Genomic DNA, 18044 nt, shown 5'->3' on the forward strand with positions numbered 1-18044 from the left:
GCCACAGTTACACAGATCAAGTCCACAGGGAGGCAAAAATAACTGCTCAGTAAGCAGCGGGCGCTGGGACAAAGATGTGTGAGTAAAGCAGTACAATAAATGAGCTATATTAACACAAATGAAAACTGTTCCTTTTTTTTTTTGCACTGTTGTGGTGTGTTTGCAGCATTTGCATGTACAAAAAAGGTCCATATTGTTTTCCTTCGACACTGGATTCCTCTTTATTAACTTTAACTGCGTAACTAACTCCTGTTACACTGATAAAGTGAAAAGGATTTCATGGATGTGTGACAAGAACTGTTTTAAACAACCCCACCCAGACTCCAGAGGGATTTAAGCTTCACAATTAAAAAAGGATGTATGATGATTGCCGAGCTATGTAAAATGTTTTTTATCCACTTCCAATTCTCTAATATGCTATAAAATGTCCAAGTGGTTTCCATCAGTCAATTGCTGAAATTACTGTTTAATTGAAAAAGTGCTTAGCAGGAGGAAGGTTGGTGCCGAGTCAGATCGAGCTGATAGAGGAAATTAAACAAAACTATCCTGTTCCTGGATGGGATGTTTCTCCTACCTTAGGAAAACCTCTTCCATAGTCGTCACAGAAGCTCCGTAACTGGCGATGCCCAGTTCCTCTCTGTTCATCTCCAGCTCAGCAAACAGCAGCTCGAACCTGAGGAAATGCAAATAGCATAAAGACTCATTCAGTATGAGCTCTTCATGAATTCAATCTTGGAAACGAAATGTATACATTAACAAACTAACAAACAGAAGAAAGGAGTTTCTAATGCAGACCCAGTGTAGGTTAGACAATGTAAATATGTTTAAATTCTTTTCTAAGTGTGCTGATCAAATCTGAGACATTCTTTGGTCTGCCTCCTCTCTAAGAGGCCAGAGTAATTTTCTTTCAGTCATTTAGTTCAGCAGAGGTCGTTTCTAAGCATTGGGCCATTTCATGCTGTGCACTGTGCTATTGTGTGTATTGTAGATATAAGCACAGACCGGTCTGACTCACCTGCTGGTGCTTTCTTTGGGCAAAATGTATGAGAGCTCGGCTCCGGCGCTGCTCTCCATTGTGGCGTTTGGAACATACATGTGGACAAGGCGGGTGATCTCGGACACGTTACAAAGAGCATCCTTAACTATCACCATGTGGTAGCCAGCACCTGGTGAGCAAAGGAAAGAAAATGGGCCTCTGTAATTAATATACAATTATATACAAATATATAAATAATTTACAATAATAAAAAAGGTGTTCTACTCTCCTTTGCAAATATTACCATCATGTATTTTTACAACATCTGTGTCCCTTTTCAAGCTTGCTGAAGCCACTCCATTCTTCACCTACCGTATTTGTTCTTAAGGAAAAGTGGTGACCCGCAGCACTGCAGCTCTCCTCCTGCCATGATGGCAATACGGTCACCAAGTAGGTCGGCTTCGTCCATAAAGTGTGTGGTGAGTAAAATGGTGCGACCACGTTTCTCCCCTTGCAAAAGGTCCCAGGTGGCGCGTCGAGCTGACGGGTCCATTCCTGATGTAGGCTCATCTAACATTACGACCTGGGGATGGGTGAAGTGAGGAAAAGATTAAAAAGAGCGTATTAATGAGATGCAACGACAAAATAAATGGAGGATGAATAATGATTCTGAAATTCTTTACCTTGGAGTCTCCGATGAGAGCAATGCCAATGGAGAGTTTCCTCTTCATGCCACCGGAGAGGGTCTTTGAACGCGCCTGCCTCTTGTCCTCGAGGCTCAGAATACGGAGGATTCTGTCCACCTCATCTGGGATCTTGTCTCTGGAGTAGCCTTTCAACTGGAGATGAGGCAGAAAAATGACACAGATTAGAAACAGATCCATTTCCTCATTATGGTCAATTAACTCTGGAATTAAGTGTTTGCACATATCCTGCTCGTCTAGCTATGTAAATACATTGTAATAATTATGTCAAGCTGTTTTGTGCCCTCTCTGAGTATTTTCTTGCTGGGTTTTATACATTTTAAATGGTTGTTTTCCATGCAAATGTGGTTATTCCCATAAATGTCAAATAAATGTATAATGCTAAAACTATGTGACCGCTGAGTGAGTGCATGCCATGTGGGTATATTTACTCAGTGCTCATGTTTGTGTTTTTGTATACAAGCATGATTGTGTGAGTACCTGTGCATAGAAGAGCAGGTGCTCTCTGACGGTGAGGTTGTCAAACAGTACGTCATGCTGTGGACAGAGACCCAGACTGCGACGGATCAGGGCCATGTCCTGACAGATGTCGTTCCCGTTGATGTAGGCCCTGCCACTGCTGGGAGGAAACAGACCTACAGGCGTCGGGATGAAGGCAGGTACATTAAAATCATTTAAATGATCCATGTTTGATCGTGTGTGACAGTATTTCCTGTTCCGTGTCCTACTCACCTGTCAGCATGGACAGCGTCGTGGTCTTGCCAGCACCATTGTGTCCTAGCAGCACTGTGATCTGTCCTTCAAACATGTTCAGTGTAAGATCCCGCACTGCTTTCCGCGTCTTGTTGCCCACTTTGAATTCCTGTTAAAGGGATGAATCCAAAACATTTATGTCCAGCTCCTTAAGATACAATATACCTAATTACCATCTGCACACATCTGGTCATTATGCTCACCTTAACAAGGTGTTTGATCTTGATCCCAGAGACTAGACCAGCTGGTTCCTCCTCAATGAACTCTCCTTTCAGAGCCTTTTCTGCATCCTCCTCTTCCTCCTTCTCATTCACCAAAGCCATGCGAGGGCTGCTGCACCAGTATGAAGGCTGCACATGAGAGGAAGATGAGTGAGATGAACATGGCCTTGTGTAAACCTTGTGTAAAAAGCAGTCTATAGTTTCAGTACACCGTTTTCCAACATATCTTCATAATTCAATTTACACACTGTGCATCTCGCTCAACCTTTTCCAATTCAGTTACTGCAGGATGCAACAAGGGCGGTAGAGGAACACACTCATTCATAAAAACACAAGACAGAGAGAATGGGCCGACATTAACATTGTTCATGTATACTCCCATTTAGAGGGGATCGTTTCTCAGAACAATCCTCCCTTCCTAAGAACCAGAGTCGAACCCTCACTTTCTCCTCTATAGAAGCAACGTCTCACACCCACACACACAATGGACATAGAAGAAAAGTGCGTCAACGTCTAATCCACACCCTGCTGGCAGTCTTTTGAATTCCTAACTACTGGGAAGTAGCTTGAGTTTATGTTCATGTGTGTGTAAAGGCACGCCATTTCGTGATTGGCCACAGTCGTTAGAAAGATAAACCATATTTGTGTTGGCTGAACAGACTCAGACATTTCCTGTTATTCTAACTAGTTGAACACAAAGACTTCCTCTGGCCGATATGTTGTGACCTCTGCTGTCACTCTATTAGAGCCACCTTCACTGACTGCACGGATTTCTTTAATCTAAGACAACTTTCTCGTACAAGGGATCTCAACCTTGACCTTGAAATTATCCAATGATGTTCTGGGAGCTGAACACCACCCGTCTGCAGCATTTGTGTACACTGTGCAGTTATATTTCTGGTAGAATCATATCCCGCATTTGTATTTTTGTCTGTCTGCTTTTTAAAGCTTTTGTTTTGTATCATATCCTCATCTATCAAGCTTAAATTCTTAAATTGATATGGCCACATCTCTTGAATGAACTTTTAGCAGTTTTAACAGTCTGTCCATAGATGATGGATAGTTGCAAAAATAATCACAGCAATCACCCCATGGATGATTTTATCAGATTTCCAATTTCATCATGTGTTTGTAAAATCTCTAATGTAATTGAAATGCCTGTGACGAAACACTTTGACTAAAAGGCAATGAAACGGTATTGATAAAAATATGGTATTATTATCAGTATCATTATCTTCATCAATAATAATAGTAATAAAACAATATGAGGTAATCAACAAATACATCAAAAATTTGTTGAACTCTGATGATATGCGTCACTGCTAATTCTCACAGCAACCACATTACAGTTTGTTACAGAGAAAGGCGATTACAGTAAGCGCCCTTATGATTAGGTGCTATTTTGCTCATGCACCACTTCCTTTTTTTATTTTTGGTCTACTGCTTTCACGTTTGATGTAGTCAGTAACGCTGCCAAGTCCAAAGCCACGGTGAGGAGGAACAAAAAGAGCTGCACTGTAACTTCAGTTTAATTGTCTTCTACTTGTTGTTATCATCTGGTCATCCCACAAATGTATCTGTATTGGGTTACTTTGGTTCCTTAGTGATCATACTTGTGCACGCATGGTGTGAGTTGCTCAGTGTGCAGCATACCAGTACAAAGAAGTATGACGGCAGAGGCACTCCGTACTCGCCGGGAAATACTGCCTCCATGTACCAGGCCACCAGCCCATAAAGCACAGAGTCAAACAGCAGCAGGGCCAGAACCTGGGCCAGGGAGAAGTCATCATCCACCGTCACAGAGTCAAACAAGTTACACCACTGGATCCCCGTTCCTGGACGAGAAGAAAAATAAATATCAAAGCTGTAAGTAACACATACAGGAACATTTGTGGACGTAATTTACTTTGAACACAACAGTGGGGTCTCACCTTTGCCCTCAAACATTCCTATGAGCTGAGCACCCATGGCCATGGCCACGTTGGAGATAAGGCAGGCTGACACCTTCTGGACATGGCTGAGTAAGTCGTAGCGTGGCCACAGGAACAAATAAGGCAGGTAGCTCAGGAAATAAATGAAACCTCCCGCCGCTGCCGCCACATTCGCTGAGGAAAGACATAAAAGAGAAGAAGTCAGTGCTTGCTTGGCGGGATAATGAACAACAGTAAAATTCATGTAGCCTTTAACAATATAGGGTTTGACAAAAGAAAAAACGAAATGGAACGGTGCAATCACTGCTCCTGTCGCTCTGTTTGTTATTAAAGTTACAGATGAAGAGCATTTCAAGCAGTTCAAACGCTCGCACACACGCACTGTAGTCGAGGACGGTGAATGAGTGAGAATAAAGAGGTTTTTACTTCCAGTTTGGAACAGCACAACAAGACTTCACAAAAGAGCACTTGTGGTAGACAACGTGACATTTACAGCCTACGAGGGACATGCAATTATTTATTACCAACTAGAATTCCTGCCTCGCAGTCGTATGCCTCTGCCAACCAGACAACTTTCAGGAAACATGTTCACAATCTTCCCTTCTGTTTCTGAGGTGAAGCACTGAATAATACCCAGAAGTCTCAGTGAAGCTTACTGTACCTTTATTTAGATATAAAATAAAACAAAACATAATTGTATCCTATTGGACATGAGTTTGTGAGTTATGGCTGATACAATATTTTGTGAGGATATAGTGACCTTGACCTTTAACATGACTGCCAAAATCCAACCATTTCACCTTTTAGTTCAAGAGAATGTTTGTAGTAAATTTAAGGAAAATCCCTCCAGGTGTTGATGAGATATTGGCCCAGAGGCTGAAACAGAGGTAGGTCGGAAGACATATACAGCTGTACACAAAGAGCAAGAAGAGATAAATAGTCCCTCTATGTTCAAAAACTGTCACTGAAGGTTTTGGTTTGGTCTATTTTCTGTAGTATTCCCTCATTTCTTCCTCCCTCTTTTTGTCCAGAAATGATAATTTACATAAAAGGAATTCCCTTGAACCTAGTTCTGATTTCAGGACTACAGTGTCATGCAAAAAATAACTTTCCTGCTTCCTTGTCGTTATTTAACCGCTGCATTTTGGCAGCACTATTATATTTTATGCTGTTGGATATTACAGTCGAACAATTATTCATGGTCCAAAGACAGGTGAGGCTAAAAGAATGCAGCTGGGCAGAGACAGCAGGGGGAGGACAGGAGGACGACACCTGAGGTACACAACCTCATTATGTCAAAGCAATAAAGGGAAAACTGTCTGGGCAGGTGACAGAGTGTATTACGCTGCTCAGAGGGCAGGAATACAATGTGATTAATGAAGAGAGACATTGGACACTACAAAACTGAAGCAGTCTCTTTTCTTCTCAGCCGCCATGATTCAGGTTTCTTCAAATCGTAATTGCAAAACCCAACAACACTGTACTGGAGCTTATGGCCGCTAAATAAGCACTTGTGTGGAACTGCCGTCGCAAAAAGGCATAATAAAACCAAGGCTGATGAGCACTGAGAGAGTTGGAACAGGGCGAAAGACGTTTTGAATGAGAAGCTCTGAAAGGAGAGAGATAAGATGCAAATGGTTTTCTTTACTGCCAGCATTGTTCAGGCGTATCAGAGTATTTTCATTTCACGTGGCTGAACATGAAAAGAGCTCAGAGAACTCAGTAACCAGCTCTATTTTAATTAAGTGAACATAACATTTCACCTAGAAATGGCCCCATAAAAACATGTGATAAATGATCAGGGATTAGGCAACAACAATAATGTTTACACTTCTATAGACAATCCATGTATGTAATTATGGTGTGCAAGTTGGATCTTTGTGAGCTTTTCATTGCCGTTTCATGCTTTGAGTGGGGTGAAAAGCAAACAGCAGACCCACACTGAAGCAGGAGAGTGTGGTAAATAGGAAAAACAAAAGACCACACATGAAGTTCAAAGCAAGAGACATACGGTCAAGAAAAGAAATATAATTATCTTATCTAAGCGAGTGGGGAGACACAGAAAACACACTCACCTCGTGAGAAGAAGGCACTGATCATGAAGCTGAAGTTGATGGTGGCCACAGTGAAGAGGAGCAGGAAGACGAAGACCAGCGTGGGGTCACTGTAGGTCAGCACTGCTCCGTTAGGGCTCACCTGAAATAACAGATTCAGTCCAAGTGCTCAGTTATGACTTGCTAAAGTGTTTATAACCTCTCACTAGAGGTGTCCCCGACTAACAATTCTAATAGTCGAATCTGATTCGTCAGATTTTGCTTTTTGTCGAGTCATGTTGTTTTGTCCCCTCATTCATGATTCTTAATCTCCCCAAAGAAAAAAGCTAAAAACACCCAAATAAACTAACTTCATTCTTCAGTTGACATAAGATAACAATAACAGGACATTCTCCATACATCCTTTTCCTTATCTCACTCATTAGGCTCGTGTCACGTGCACGACATGCATCACTGGCTCTTTTTTGGAGACGGTGAAGCGATGAGTATATGAGCTTGTGCTGTGAATTAATGAATGTGTATGGCCAATGAAAACTTGTAAGGCCCATCGTTGTGTGGGCAACATATGCAAATGAGTGCTTGTCTAGCCGGATCAGGCCGTCAAGTGTCAGTGTAGTGGGTGTATGTGCGTGTGTGTGTGCATACAACCGCTGTGCGCTCGATAGACAGAGAACGCATCACTCAGTTTAATCTTGTTAATAAAACTTTCTGTTCAAATTTAATGTTCCCTCCATTGAAGGAAAAATGACATGAAGTGAGTGAAAACTATGATTATTATGATTGATTAATATAATAATAAGTGTGTACTTACAGTATTTCCTATTCAAAGGTTTTCACAGCTCTTTTTTTCACCAGGTTTAACAACTTTCAAACTCTCTCGGGACAAATTGCATAACATCTTACTACCGCTGGGCTCAACTGTGTAAGTACATATTACACATACTGTACTGGTGATAATAATATTACATCACCCTTTTATTTAAGTATGTGGCAAATGGCATTGTGTGTTGGAATGTGGATTATATAATGATATGTAATGATTTGTAACACCAGCTTACCTGAATACAGAGCAGCACAGTGACGAAAAAGACTGAAATGGAGAGGAAGAGGAAGAACATGAGGAACCAGGCGCTCCAGTGGAGCCAATTGCTGAGACCCATCATCCTCATGTACTCCTAGGGAGAGGCAGAGGTAAACGGTCAGTCTGGAGGTTTTTAATCACACATTCAAGCCAAAGAACAAAAGCCCATGTGGGGACACAAACACAAACACACCTTGAGCTTCCTCTCCTTTTCCTGCACCACGGCTCGTACTATGTTGAGGGAGGTGTAGGTGAAGCTGAGCACCAGTACGAGGGGCAGTTGATTCTGAATGGCCAGGATGAAGACGTCGTATATGAAGGGAGGATAGGGAAATCGCGAAAGGACCACTCTGATCTGTCGCAGCAGGGAGGCAGCAGCGGATCTGTTGTGAGAGTACATGATGGCTCGGTCCACCGCGTGCTGCACCGCCAGAAAGCCCTCTCGGAAATAACCTTAAAAGAAAAGAAATATTAACCATGAGGAAAATATGTTAATACCTCCGTTGTATCAGAGTTAATGTGGGTCCAAGGATTTTCTCATGGCAAAACCACGATTTCCAAGAGCCTGGTTCCACAAGGCAAAGCTCTAACTTTAAGAGGCCTTGAGGGACACAAGTGAGTTATTATGCATAGGGAGGTAGGCAATCCATATTCATGAGATTCTGAAAGCTTGTCAGGGGAAATTATGCTGTAAGGATGACTTCATCTTTTTGAGTAGGCCTCTTCATCCCATTATAGTTGCATTCAACTTTGGAACTTCATTACGAAGAAAGGTCTGGGCCTGATGGCGTGACAGCGAAGCAGCGTCTCCTGCGAGCCCTAATAAACCCCCATAAATCACACAACCTGCTGGACCGACGTGAAGATTACATTAAGTGCATCTGATCTGATGCCTCCTGATCGGTGCCCCAACACCTAACGCAATTCCCACAAAAATGATGCGAGGGCACACTGTATCCCGACAGTGCCAGGAGTAGATCGACGCCGATCGTGCCAAAGATGTGCAGAGGGCACGGTTGCCATGGAAACACAGGCTGAACAGAGGGCTCTTGCTATAGAATAGGAGGTACGACGTTGAGGGGCTTTTTCATCAGCCGTACTCCTCGTATAGTAGAAAAGGGTTAAAAAACGGTAAGGCATGATTTTGTGGAGAGGCTGATGCTCACATGAATAACTCCTGTGAGAGATTTTTAAAAACATTCAATATTTTCATTTGATAAACATCAAACGGTTTCATCACGGCAGATATGATGGAGAGAAAAAAAAGGTAGAAAGAGACACAGAAAAAGAGACTCAAAAGGTCAAATGGCAGGATACGGCAGCTGGTCTCACCTGGTGTGCCGCCCTCCTTGTCATACTGCTCCCTCGGCCCTGGCAGTTGAAAAAGGGGATAGAGACTGAGCGTGTGCCAGTCCAGGTCGCTGTTTGGGTTCAGCTCCGACTTCTCCTTGGGCGGGGCATTGCGTGGGGTGAAAGAGAACCGTAGGTGGTAGCTCACCTGTATATGAGAGAGTCAGAAGAGTTAAAGCTGTGGATTTAACACACATTGGGTCTCTCCGTTAACTTGGCTTTGTGCCTTTTTTTTTTTTTTAGCAGAGAATAAATCAAAAAGCAAGTAAAAGCCAAGATAGTCATTACATCATTAAATATGGTGGGCTTTCTCTTGGATGCCATTGATCCAGAATCAATACTATAGGCTACTGATTTCTGGTGATTCCTTGTTAATTAATGCCCTTTTCTTTATTGTTTGCCACTCTTCAAAGTAAAAATCCACACACAATCAATCCTGTTACAGTTTAGGAAATGATAAGCTGCAAAGATGAGCACAGTAAAAAAACAAAAAAAACATGAAAGGAACAATAGAAAAAAACAATTTAATTGGATTTTCTACATCCCAATTCACTGGATGTCTATAACTGTTGTTGTCTTGAACCACATAAAAGAGTGATTAAACAGATGTGATATTGTTGTGGCAGAAGACTTTGGACCCTCCTTGTCTGGCTGAACTGTTCACTGCTTTGATTATGAAGCCTGTGATAAGGCGTTGTAAGCCATGTGCCAAAAAGCTGAGACGAGCAGAGTGGGGGGTGGTAACAACACATACCAGGAGAACGATTTGTTTTTCTATTATGTTTTGTTTTACCACGGCTTGTGCATCCATGTTTACGGCCGTATGGATCCCTCAACGAGGACGATGAAGCGGAATTGGACTGATATGAAAGCAGCAGAGGGGAACAGGCGCACAGGATAAGACCGGCTATAAAAATGGGAGGATGATTCACCCTTAAAATGTGGGTGTCCCTCTGTCTCCCCGGTGCTGCTGTGAGCCTTGGCTGGCTGAGGCTTCCAATCCTATTAAGTCTGTCAGACTTTTCCATCACCCTCAGATAATGCTTTTCTCATACGGGATCACACCGCATGAAGCTGTGAATTCATCTATCCGCTGTTGAGGATCGGGCTCAGCTCGACTTGTATTCTACTTCACATTTGGCCGGTGCACACGACAACCTGACTGTAATTATCATGTTCCATAGTTAGCATGCACTACTCTGCTTTGAAAATGAACCTGACAATGCGTCTTTAAGCCGCTGGAATGCACATGTAGACAAACAGGTTTTTTAATGGTTTGCCATTTGTGGCACATACTGTATGTAACATACAGTATTCAAAACATTAGAAAAATACCCGTGTACAGCGAACAGTCGAGGTGCTGGTAGTGTGGCGTAAAAGTACAATCAATAGAAAGAAAACCACAAAATGTGGCAACATACCGCACACTAACCCAAGACTGTATGGATGATCTATGATTTATTTAAGCAACGTGTTTCGCATATAGCTTCTTCAGGCTCCGGTACAGTATTCAGTATGTGTTAGTAGGTCATGCTTTACACTTGAAGAACTTTCTTTTATGTTACTCTGCACAGTCTGCACTAGACAAGAAAACAATGCATTGGGGGCGTTATTTAGCTCAGCTGGTAGAGCAGGCGCCCCATATACAGAGGCTAAAGTCCTCGCAGCAGCCGGCCCAGTATCCAATCCCAACTCGGGTGGCTGCATGTCATTCCCCTTCTCTCTGCCGCCCCATTTCCTGTTTGTCTCAGCTATACTGTCCATTGAAGGCAACAAAAGAAACTTAAAAAAAAGAAAACAATGCATTGTGTAAGTGAGTGTCTGTGTGTGTGTCCTGTGTGTTACCTTTAGGGGCAGAGGTTCATCGTCATGGCTGAACAGGTGCTCAAACACCACAGCGGCCAGCAGGTTTCCTGACTGAGGGTCAGTCTTCACATATTCCTCAAACAGCTCCTCTGTTTCAAAGCCACGAACTGGAAAAGAAACATGAACACACACATAAAAAACACACACTGCATTAGATATTACATGGTATTTATCTCACGTACGTCTGGCTTCAACCTGACCTTGGTGCCTGCTATTCTCAGCGACATCCAGGAAGTTTGTCGAGACGCGGTCAGCATACTGAATTCTATGGCCAATATTATCAATACACCAGATCAAATGTTCAAGAGAGTTAAAGCTGCACTTCAGCACACCCACATACAAGCCTTCATTGACACAGATGCAAGACCACACAAAAAAGGAAGAGATACCGCCAAAGGTGCAGCATAAAGACATCATGACCTCATCAATGCTATGAACAGCTCGTAAAAAAACAATCCCAAACAGTCCCAACAAGGCTGAATGAAAACAGAGAGCAGTTCAATAATAGATAAATAACAGATTCGATATCCTTTTCATATTTCCTTTTTGTACTTTGTCGATGGTATTTTTTTCATTCCACTTATCAAAACACACATGAAGGTATTCAGAGTCTTGAAAAGCTCAGCAGCGTCACACATTGGTCCCAGGGTTACATCTGGGTCAGCCTCGTAAAATAAACACTCGCATGGAGACGCACAAGGTGCACGCGGGGAGACAGGTCAAGGACAAACAGCTGTGAAACACAGCAATACAAATATGGCCTCACACGACAGCGCTCTTAACTTCAGTTGCCCCTTCATGAATGCTTCTGAACTGAATCGAGTAGCTAGATGAATAACTCAGCAGCTCTACCTTAGGGGCTTCATAGATAGAAGTAGTTTTGAAAGAAATGAATATCTGACTTGCTCAGAGAAACACAGCAGGCCAGATCTACATCTGTTTATCTGTCTGTAGTTTTGATTAAGGGGTTCTAAAGAAATAAATGACCTAAGAGACATGAGAATATGTTGGACAAAGAAGTTTGGGAATGGAAACCACTAGTTTAGTTGAGAGTTTGACTGTTTTAAATTATTCTGAGGTTTGAATAAAATGAAATAATTTCCTGGTTGTTCATGTAATTCTCTCATTCAAAGTAAAAGTAGAGTTTCATTTAATTTCAAATATAATATTTTGAAAAATAACCTATAAACTATAATAAAATAAACCTATAATATTTGTGAAGTCAATGCACCCTTTTAACAACAACACATATGGCATCAACAACACATATAGACCATATACAGTACAACCACAGATGTCGTGCCTTGTCCTCCCACATCAATTATTGTGAAACTCTTGACATTTGAAACATCATCGGCCTGTGTTGAGTGTTGTCATATATAATAGAGAATCTTCAGAAAGGTCCTTATTTAAGTCAGAGGACATACTTTGGTGGTCCTCTGTCCGCATACTAAAACTCAACCTTAATTCCCTTCCACCTCTCCCTCTGAACGCTGAGACCAGCTAAATTATTCATTAATGACTGAGCTGGGATCTCGCAGGACTGTGTATAGTATAGGACAACCTTCAGGCCTGCTGATGCATCCACCAGCTCCCTAATATTAGTCTTCATCCTCACACTGCACCTACATTTACATCCATCTTTTACGGTTTTCCAACAATGTGGCAAAAAAAAAAAAAAAGTGTAAACAGCCTGTTTGCACACCTGTCAGTCAGATGTCTGCATTTATTTATCAGGGCAGCTGGTCATGCGGAGAAGGTGTGTGTGATTCTGTCAATTAGAGAGCGAGAGATGGAGGGTAGGTGTCACTGGGGGATGAGAGAAACATGCTACACTATCGCCTTCCTCTATTTCCCCCCGTCTAAACCATCTGTTACAGTCTGACACGAGAGCAGGGTGTGCGCTCTCCTGAGGATTGTTTCTAGAGGAACCAGTATTCCCAGGTCTGCCCTGAATCACAAGTGGTGTTGAGGCCGAGGTATTTCTTTTCACTGCTAATAAAAGGTGGTCCAAACAAGCTCCGGTTGGATATACAACCCTCGAGCTTTGCTGCAACAGAATCATAATTTTTAAGAGCAAAAGTGAAAATTCAATATTTTATAGTGACAGTAAACAGTGACAGTGACCGTAAATTACCATTACAGTGAGACTGGTGGTATAAACTAGTTTTACATGAGACTGTTTTCATGATATTCTGCTTTAATGTTCTATTAGACCTTTCTGAACAGTGATATTGATAATATTGTTCAAAACGCATACTGAACCAACATAAGCAAATCATTCCCTTTCAGCGATCAACATTCTTACACCTAACAGATCCACAATAGAGGAATTTATGTAGGATATTATGTAAGAAGGCTGTGGGTTAGCTTAGCATAAACAGCTCAGCACTTATCCCCACACAAGATCACAGCCATTAATCTGTACATTTCAGTATTTTTTAAAACAAATTAAACAAACATGATATGGCACTCTGTAAACCGGCCAGCCTTGCTGTTTCAGTCTTTATGCGAGGCTAAGCTAACAGGCTGCTGGTTGTGGCTTTATGTTTACCACCCAGATATGAGAGAGGTATCGATCTGCTCGCCTCACTCATAACAGGAAAACAAAAAAGTAAAAAGGATCACTTTAACAAAACAACCAGTGAAACACTTGACAGTTCAAATTATACTACAGTTCAAATTGCCACTGACTAATCTTCAGTGCTTGTCGGTGTAAAGAGTCCACTGGTCAGTAGCAAAATTACATTATGCAACAGATACCCTGGTTTTTCACAGATTTTACAGGTGGAATCAAAGTGCTTCTTGCACAAACAAAGAGTGCTGTACTGAACCTGCCACCCACTCCCAGTCAAACGTTCACCCACCTGAGGAGAGTGACAGGCTGTTTCGCACATCCTCTGCCACCTGACGCACCACACTGGAGTTCCCGGGCACATAGGCCAGCTGTAACTGCTCTAGGAAGTTCTTGGGTAATATGTCCACAGAGTAGCTCTCATAGTTGGTGGCATTCGGGTAGGCCTTGAAAGGCACCTTCTGACGAAGCACAATGAGGATGCAGGAGAAGAGCAAGGGCAGGAGGATCTCCACCAATGTTACCAGGATTTGACGTTTCTGCAGCACAGAAATAGAGAGATGATCAGTCGTCTGTTTGGTGGGAGGGATGTGTGAGGATGTATAGGATTAAAATGGTAAAAAAAAAAAAAAAAAAAAAAAAACAGAGTGACTTGTCAAAAGTGCAAACAGCATATCATTATTAGTCAAGGTGGAGACTGGGCACCAATATATTCTTTTCACACTCTTTAGAATTGAACCCAGACAATTTCACAGACAGTTTAAATAAAGAATAATTTATATGACAGCCTCTTCCTGTTGAATGATGGGAGTACAAAGTAACTCAGACAGTTTCAGGACATTACACAGTCAATCTCAGAAGGAGACTTCCCACGTTCAGACCTAAATCAGTTATCACTTGCATTAATAAATCAAACCCAAGAGCAGGGTAAGGATGAGGGTTAGCAACCCAGGTCAAAACCTGTGAAATTGGTAATAAATGTGTTGTCGGTCTAGTTTATCTTTTAGTTAGGTGCTACCTGATTCAAAATTGTTGCTTATGTAGACAAAATCGATCAAGCATTCTGACTCCAGACAACACTGACCACTGAGCCATTTTTTTTTTTTTGCTTATTTTCCCCATAGTCTCCATGTATAGTCCACCACTCAGCAGTATGAGTCAAATGCCATATTGTTCTGAAACCCAGTGCTGAAGCATAAAACTCTTGCTACCGTCTCATTTACTTGACACCTCCTGAGACATTATATGATTTTTTTAAATGAAAATATGGAAGATACACTGAATGATTGTTGAGCTTAGATGATATCTTCTGTTTTTTAAATCCCCAAACACCACATGTTTTTGGTTTACAGTAATTGATGTATATGGCGCCAAAATACCACTATAAGAAAGCCACAATAAATAATGTGTGTGTGAGTCATGTACAGTGCCACTGATGCCAGTAGGCCAGGGTCCATGTGGACTCTGACATACAGGTAATGTTGCACTGGCAAACTAAAAATAAAACTTGAAGAGGAAACAAAATAACACTGGGGTTATTGTCTCAAGTACTGCCAGATGGTATGTGATTTGGTAAAAACAGCCTAGAAATCATTAACCTCATCTTGGACTTTGCTGCGTTAATGGAGGAAACATGGTTTAAAGTAGCTATTTTATTAATTCCTGTAAAAGGCTCTTATTTAGTGGGGGTGAGTAATATACAATATAGTTATTTCCTTAATGCACGCATTCACATTTTCATGATCAAGTTAGGCTAAATGTCGTTATAGAACAGAGAACAAGCCTAATGGTCACATGGAAAATAAAAATGCTTTTTACAGGCCTAAATTAGATTGTTTATAATTTCCTTGCGTGGGTAAAATGTGATAATATGTTACATATTTTAAACAGATTATGTGATTATGTATTCTGTGTTTGTATTCTGCTACCAAGCAACACCAAGATGTAGCCTACTGTATGTTTTTTCCCACTGTCTGGACCTAATGGAGTCCCTGTAGTCTCTAGATAACCACAACTGGAATAGCCGTGGGTGGACAAAGAGAGATGGAGCAACGGCATCACACCAGCAATGCTATGCAGCAGATAGCCAATTCCATTTCAGAATAGCTGCAGCGTTGTGAAACCATTAACTGATATTAATGCTATGCAGGCAGCCATTCAGAGCAATACACACACCCAGAAATGTACTGATATGCTACGCTGGTGGAAATCAGACACTGTTTATTGTAACATTTTTTTCCTATCTTCTGTAAACTGAGCACATAGTCTGAGTCTGATGATATGTTCCATGAACTACATATTTGTTCAGTAATCTGTTCCTGTAGGACACGCTGCCTCACTTGGAGTTTTGAGATGTGATCTGGTGCATGCAACCTGTCTAACATGTTATCCAACAAATGAGAAGGTAAACACACAAATAATGACACATGAATCTACAGTTGCACAACAGTAAAAAAAAAAAAAGTCTCATGGTAAAGTCTCATGATATGTGTCGCAAGAATTTTGTATTTAGAGCAACGCGCTAACTTAAGTTATAATTTTCACAAGAGACAGCCATATAAGGCTGGGAAAAGCATGTGAGAGCAAGACCAATGTATTGACCTAGTAAGAGGTCTGTGATACAGCAATGCAGCCCAGGCACAAAGTCTCCAAGTAACTGGATAACATCCTAAATTTATAGTAGACAAAGTGTTAAGTCAGTTTACTGTTTTTATGACATCACTTGAGCCCATAACTTAATAAACACTGTCATAACTGCTTCTGCTCTGCAAACACAGCTCTACGCCTGATAACTCGCAGTTGCAAACAATGTCACCTTCACCTCCTTCAAACTTACCTGCTGAAGATAGTTTTTCCACACCAGTAGTCCAAATTGTCTTACGATAGCCATTTTGATCAGTAGCTACACAGGGGTCAGTCCAGTCGGCCTCCTACAGAGGTTGAAGACAGAAACAGAGTGACATTTTCAGTTTCAGATAAAACCCCAGATCCTTTGTGAAGTTTATGAGGTTTTGCTTGAATGTGATCTTGAGTTCTCTGATCAGCTGCAGAGGCTGGCAAACTTTCTGATCTCAGTTTCCATTTAGCAGAATAAAAACACTTGAGAAAACAAAAGAGGAAAAAAAAGAGAAGTGATATTAAGGAATCAGCAACACCGCAATTAGAATAAAATTTCCAGTATTCAAAAACAGAGATAGGGGGAAGGTCTACTATAAAACAAAGGGGTGTTATCAGCCTGGAAATGAGCTCAGCTAAGAAAAAAAGAAAAACAAAGGCAAATGAGCCAGAGATAGAAAGAAAGAAACAAAACAAAAGGCTGCTAACATCCTCATGCTGAACCAGTTGAACAAGCAAAGGGAGGTTATCTTTTAAGTGAAACATGGCTCTTGTAGCTGATCAAACAGCCAGTAAACACCGCTAACAAAATTATTGAGCCGTTTGCTAATATTGATAGTCACATAGATACAAAGGCACAGAGCGATCAATGAATAAACTAAAGATACAGCAACCACCGGATTTACCTCATCAGAGTCTCATCATGGCCTCAGTGGTCTATCTGTTTCACCGCAAAGCGCAGTTTCATGAATGCAACAAAACAGGTTATGTTGAGAAAGTCTCAATTTCACACTAACGCCATTCATCTTTAAGTGGCTACATCCTGTTCACGATACATCACGGGTCATTCGGCCTAATTCAATTCAGAAGACCACTGGTTACACATTTAAAGCCACCGTATTATTTGTGAATAATAAGCATATAGGACACGGACGTGAATGTTTTCCTTATTAACTGGAACCTGTCTCCTCTCGTCTCTGATTGGCCTAACGCAGGATTCTGGCCATCCTGATTGGACAAGCGACCTGCTCGTCAATCCCATAGATTCTGGTGAATGTTATTCATGGAAATTGTTGTGTGTTTTTTGGTTTTTTTTGTAGGTATATAATGTGCTGACTCACAGTCTAATGTCTTCGACAAAACGACCCAGTAATCTTCTGTCACGTCAATGTTTCAAATTACCTTAAAAAAAGCTGGTTTCGGCGCATGAACTTCACAAAGCTCCGGGTCCCCCTTTTTCCTGTCGAGGTGAAAACAGTTCCTCCCTTTTTGTCCTAAACCGATGAGAAAACCATCACAGCGGGGCTTCTTTCTTTTACCGACAGCACCGAGGCTCGGTTGGACATCAGTCGAGCCGAGGACGTGTGTTATCCGGTGCAGGTTTTCCTCCTCCGGTCCAGTTTGATGCCCTGCTAGCGAGATGACATTGCACCTGCTGCGGGATTAGCCCGTGTATTCATCGCAAAATGTAGCGACAAGTACCGTCAACAAAACGCGTCACGTGACTTCGCTGGATGTGTCATGTGACCCCAACACCTGGGCTTTACGGCCACAGCTGTACGGAAATAGCGATATTTACTGTATATGTGGTGGCTGTGGCTCAATTTACACTGGTAGAAAAAAAAAATTGTGGTCCTTTTTTTATATATATATATATATTGGAGGAATTGGTTAAGCTTGAACACAAAAAAGGAGTGT

The 18044-nt window shown here is 41.7% G+C and overlaps 1 protein-coding gene across 1 annotated transcript in view; it reads right to left on the reverse strand.

Annotated features, from left to right (window-relative positions):
* The window catches only part of abca3b (ATP-binding cassette, sub-family A (ABC1), member 3b), a 40848-nt gene extending 23058 nt beyond the window's left edge, over window positions 1–17790 (reverse strand). The window contains exons 1-17 of the mRNA XM_083976556.1: window positions 17529–17790; window positions 16348–16441; window positions 13804–14050; window positions 10916–11043; window positions 9053–9218; window positions 7914–8173; window positions 7698–7814; window positions 6661–6781; window positions 4586–4759; window positions 4308–4489; window positions 2637–2783; window positions 2413–2542; window positions 2161–2315; window positions 1660–1815; window positions 1349–1559; window positions 1016–1166; window positions 575–673 (exon numbers count right to left, since the gene is read on the reverse strand). Of these exons, the coding sequence (XP_083832682.1) occupies window positions 575–673; window positions 1016–1166; window positions 1349–1559; window positions 1660–1815; window positions 2161–2315; window positions 2413–2542; window positions 2637–2783; window positions 4308–4489; window positions 4586–4759; window positions 6661–6781; window positions 7698–7814; window positions 7914–8173; window positions 9053–9218; window positions 10916–11043; window positions 13804–14050; window positions 16348–16401 (2498 nt within the window). The 5' untranslated portion in view covers window positions 16402–16441; window positions 17529–17790. The remainder of the gene's footprint in view (window positions 1–574; window positions 674–1015; window positions 1167–1348; window positions 1560–1659; window positions 1816–2160; window positions 2316–2412; window positions 2543–2636; window positions 2784–4307; window positions 4490–4585; window positions 4760–6660; window positions 6782–7697; window positions 7815–7913; window positions 8174–9052; window positions 9219–10915; window positions 11044–13803; window positions 14051–16347; window positions 16442–17528) is intronic.
* Window positions 17791–18044: the final 254 nt, after the last annotated feature.

This window comes from Trachurus trachurus, assembly GCF_905171665.1.
Source record: "Trachurus trachurus genome assembly, chromosome: 8".
Taxonomy (NCBI): Eukaryota; Metazoa; Chordata; class Actinopteri; order Carangiformes; family Carangidae; genus Trachurus; species Trachurus trachurus.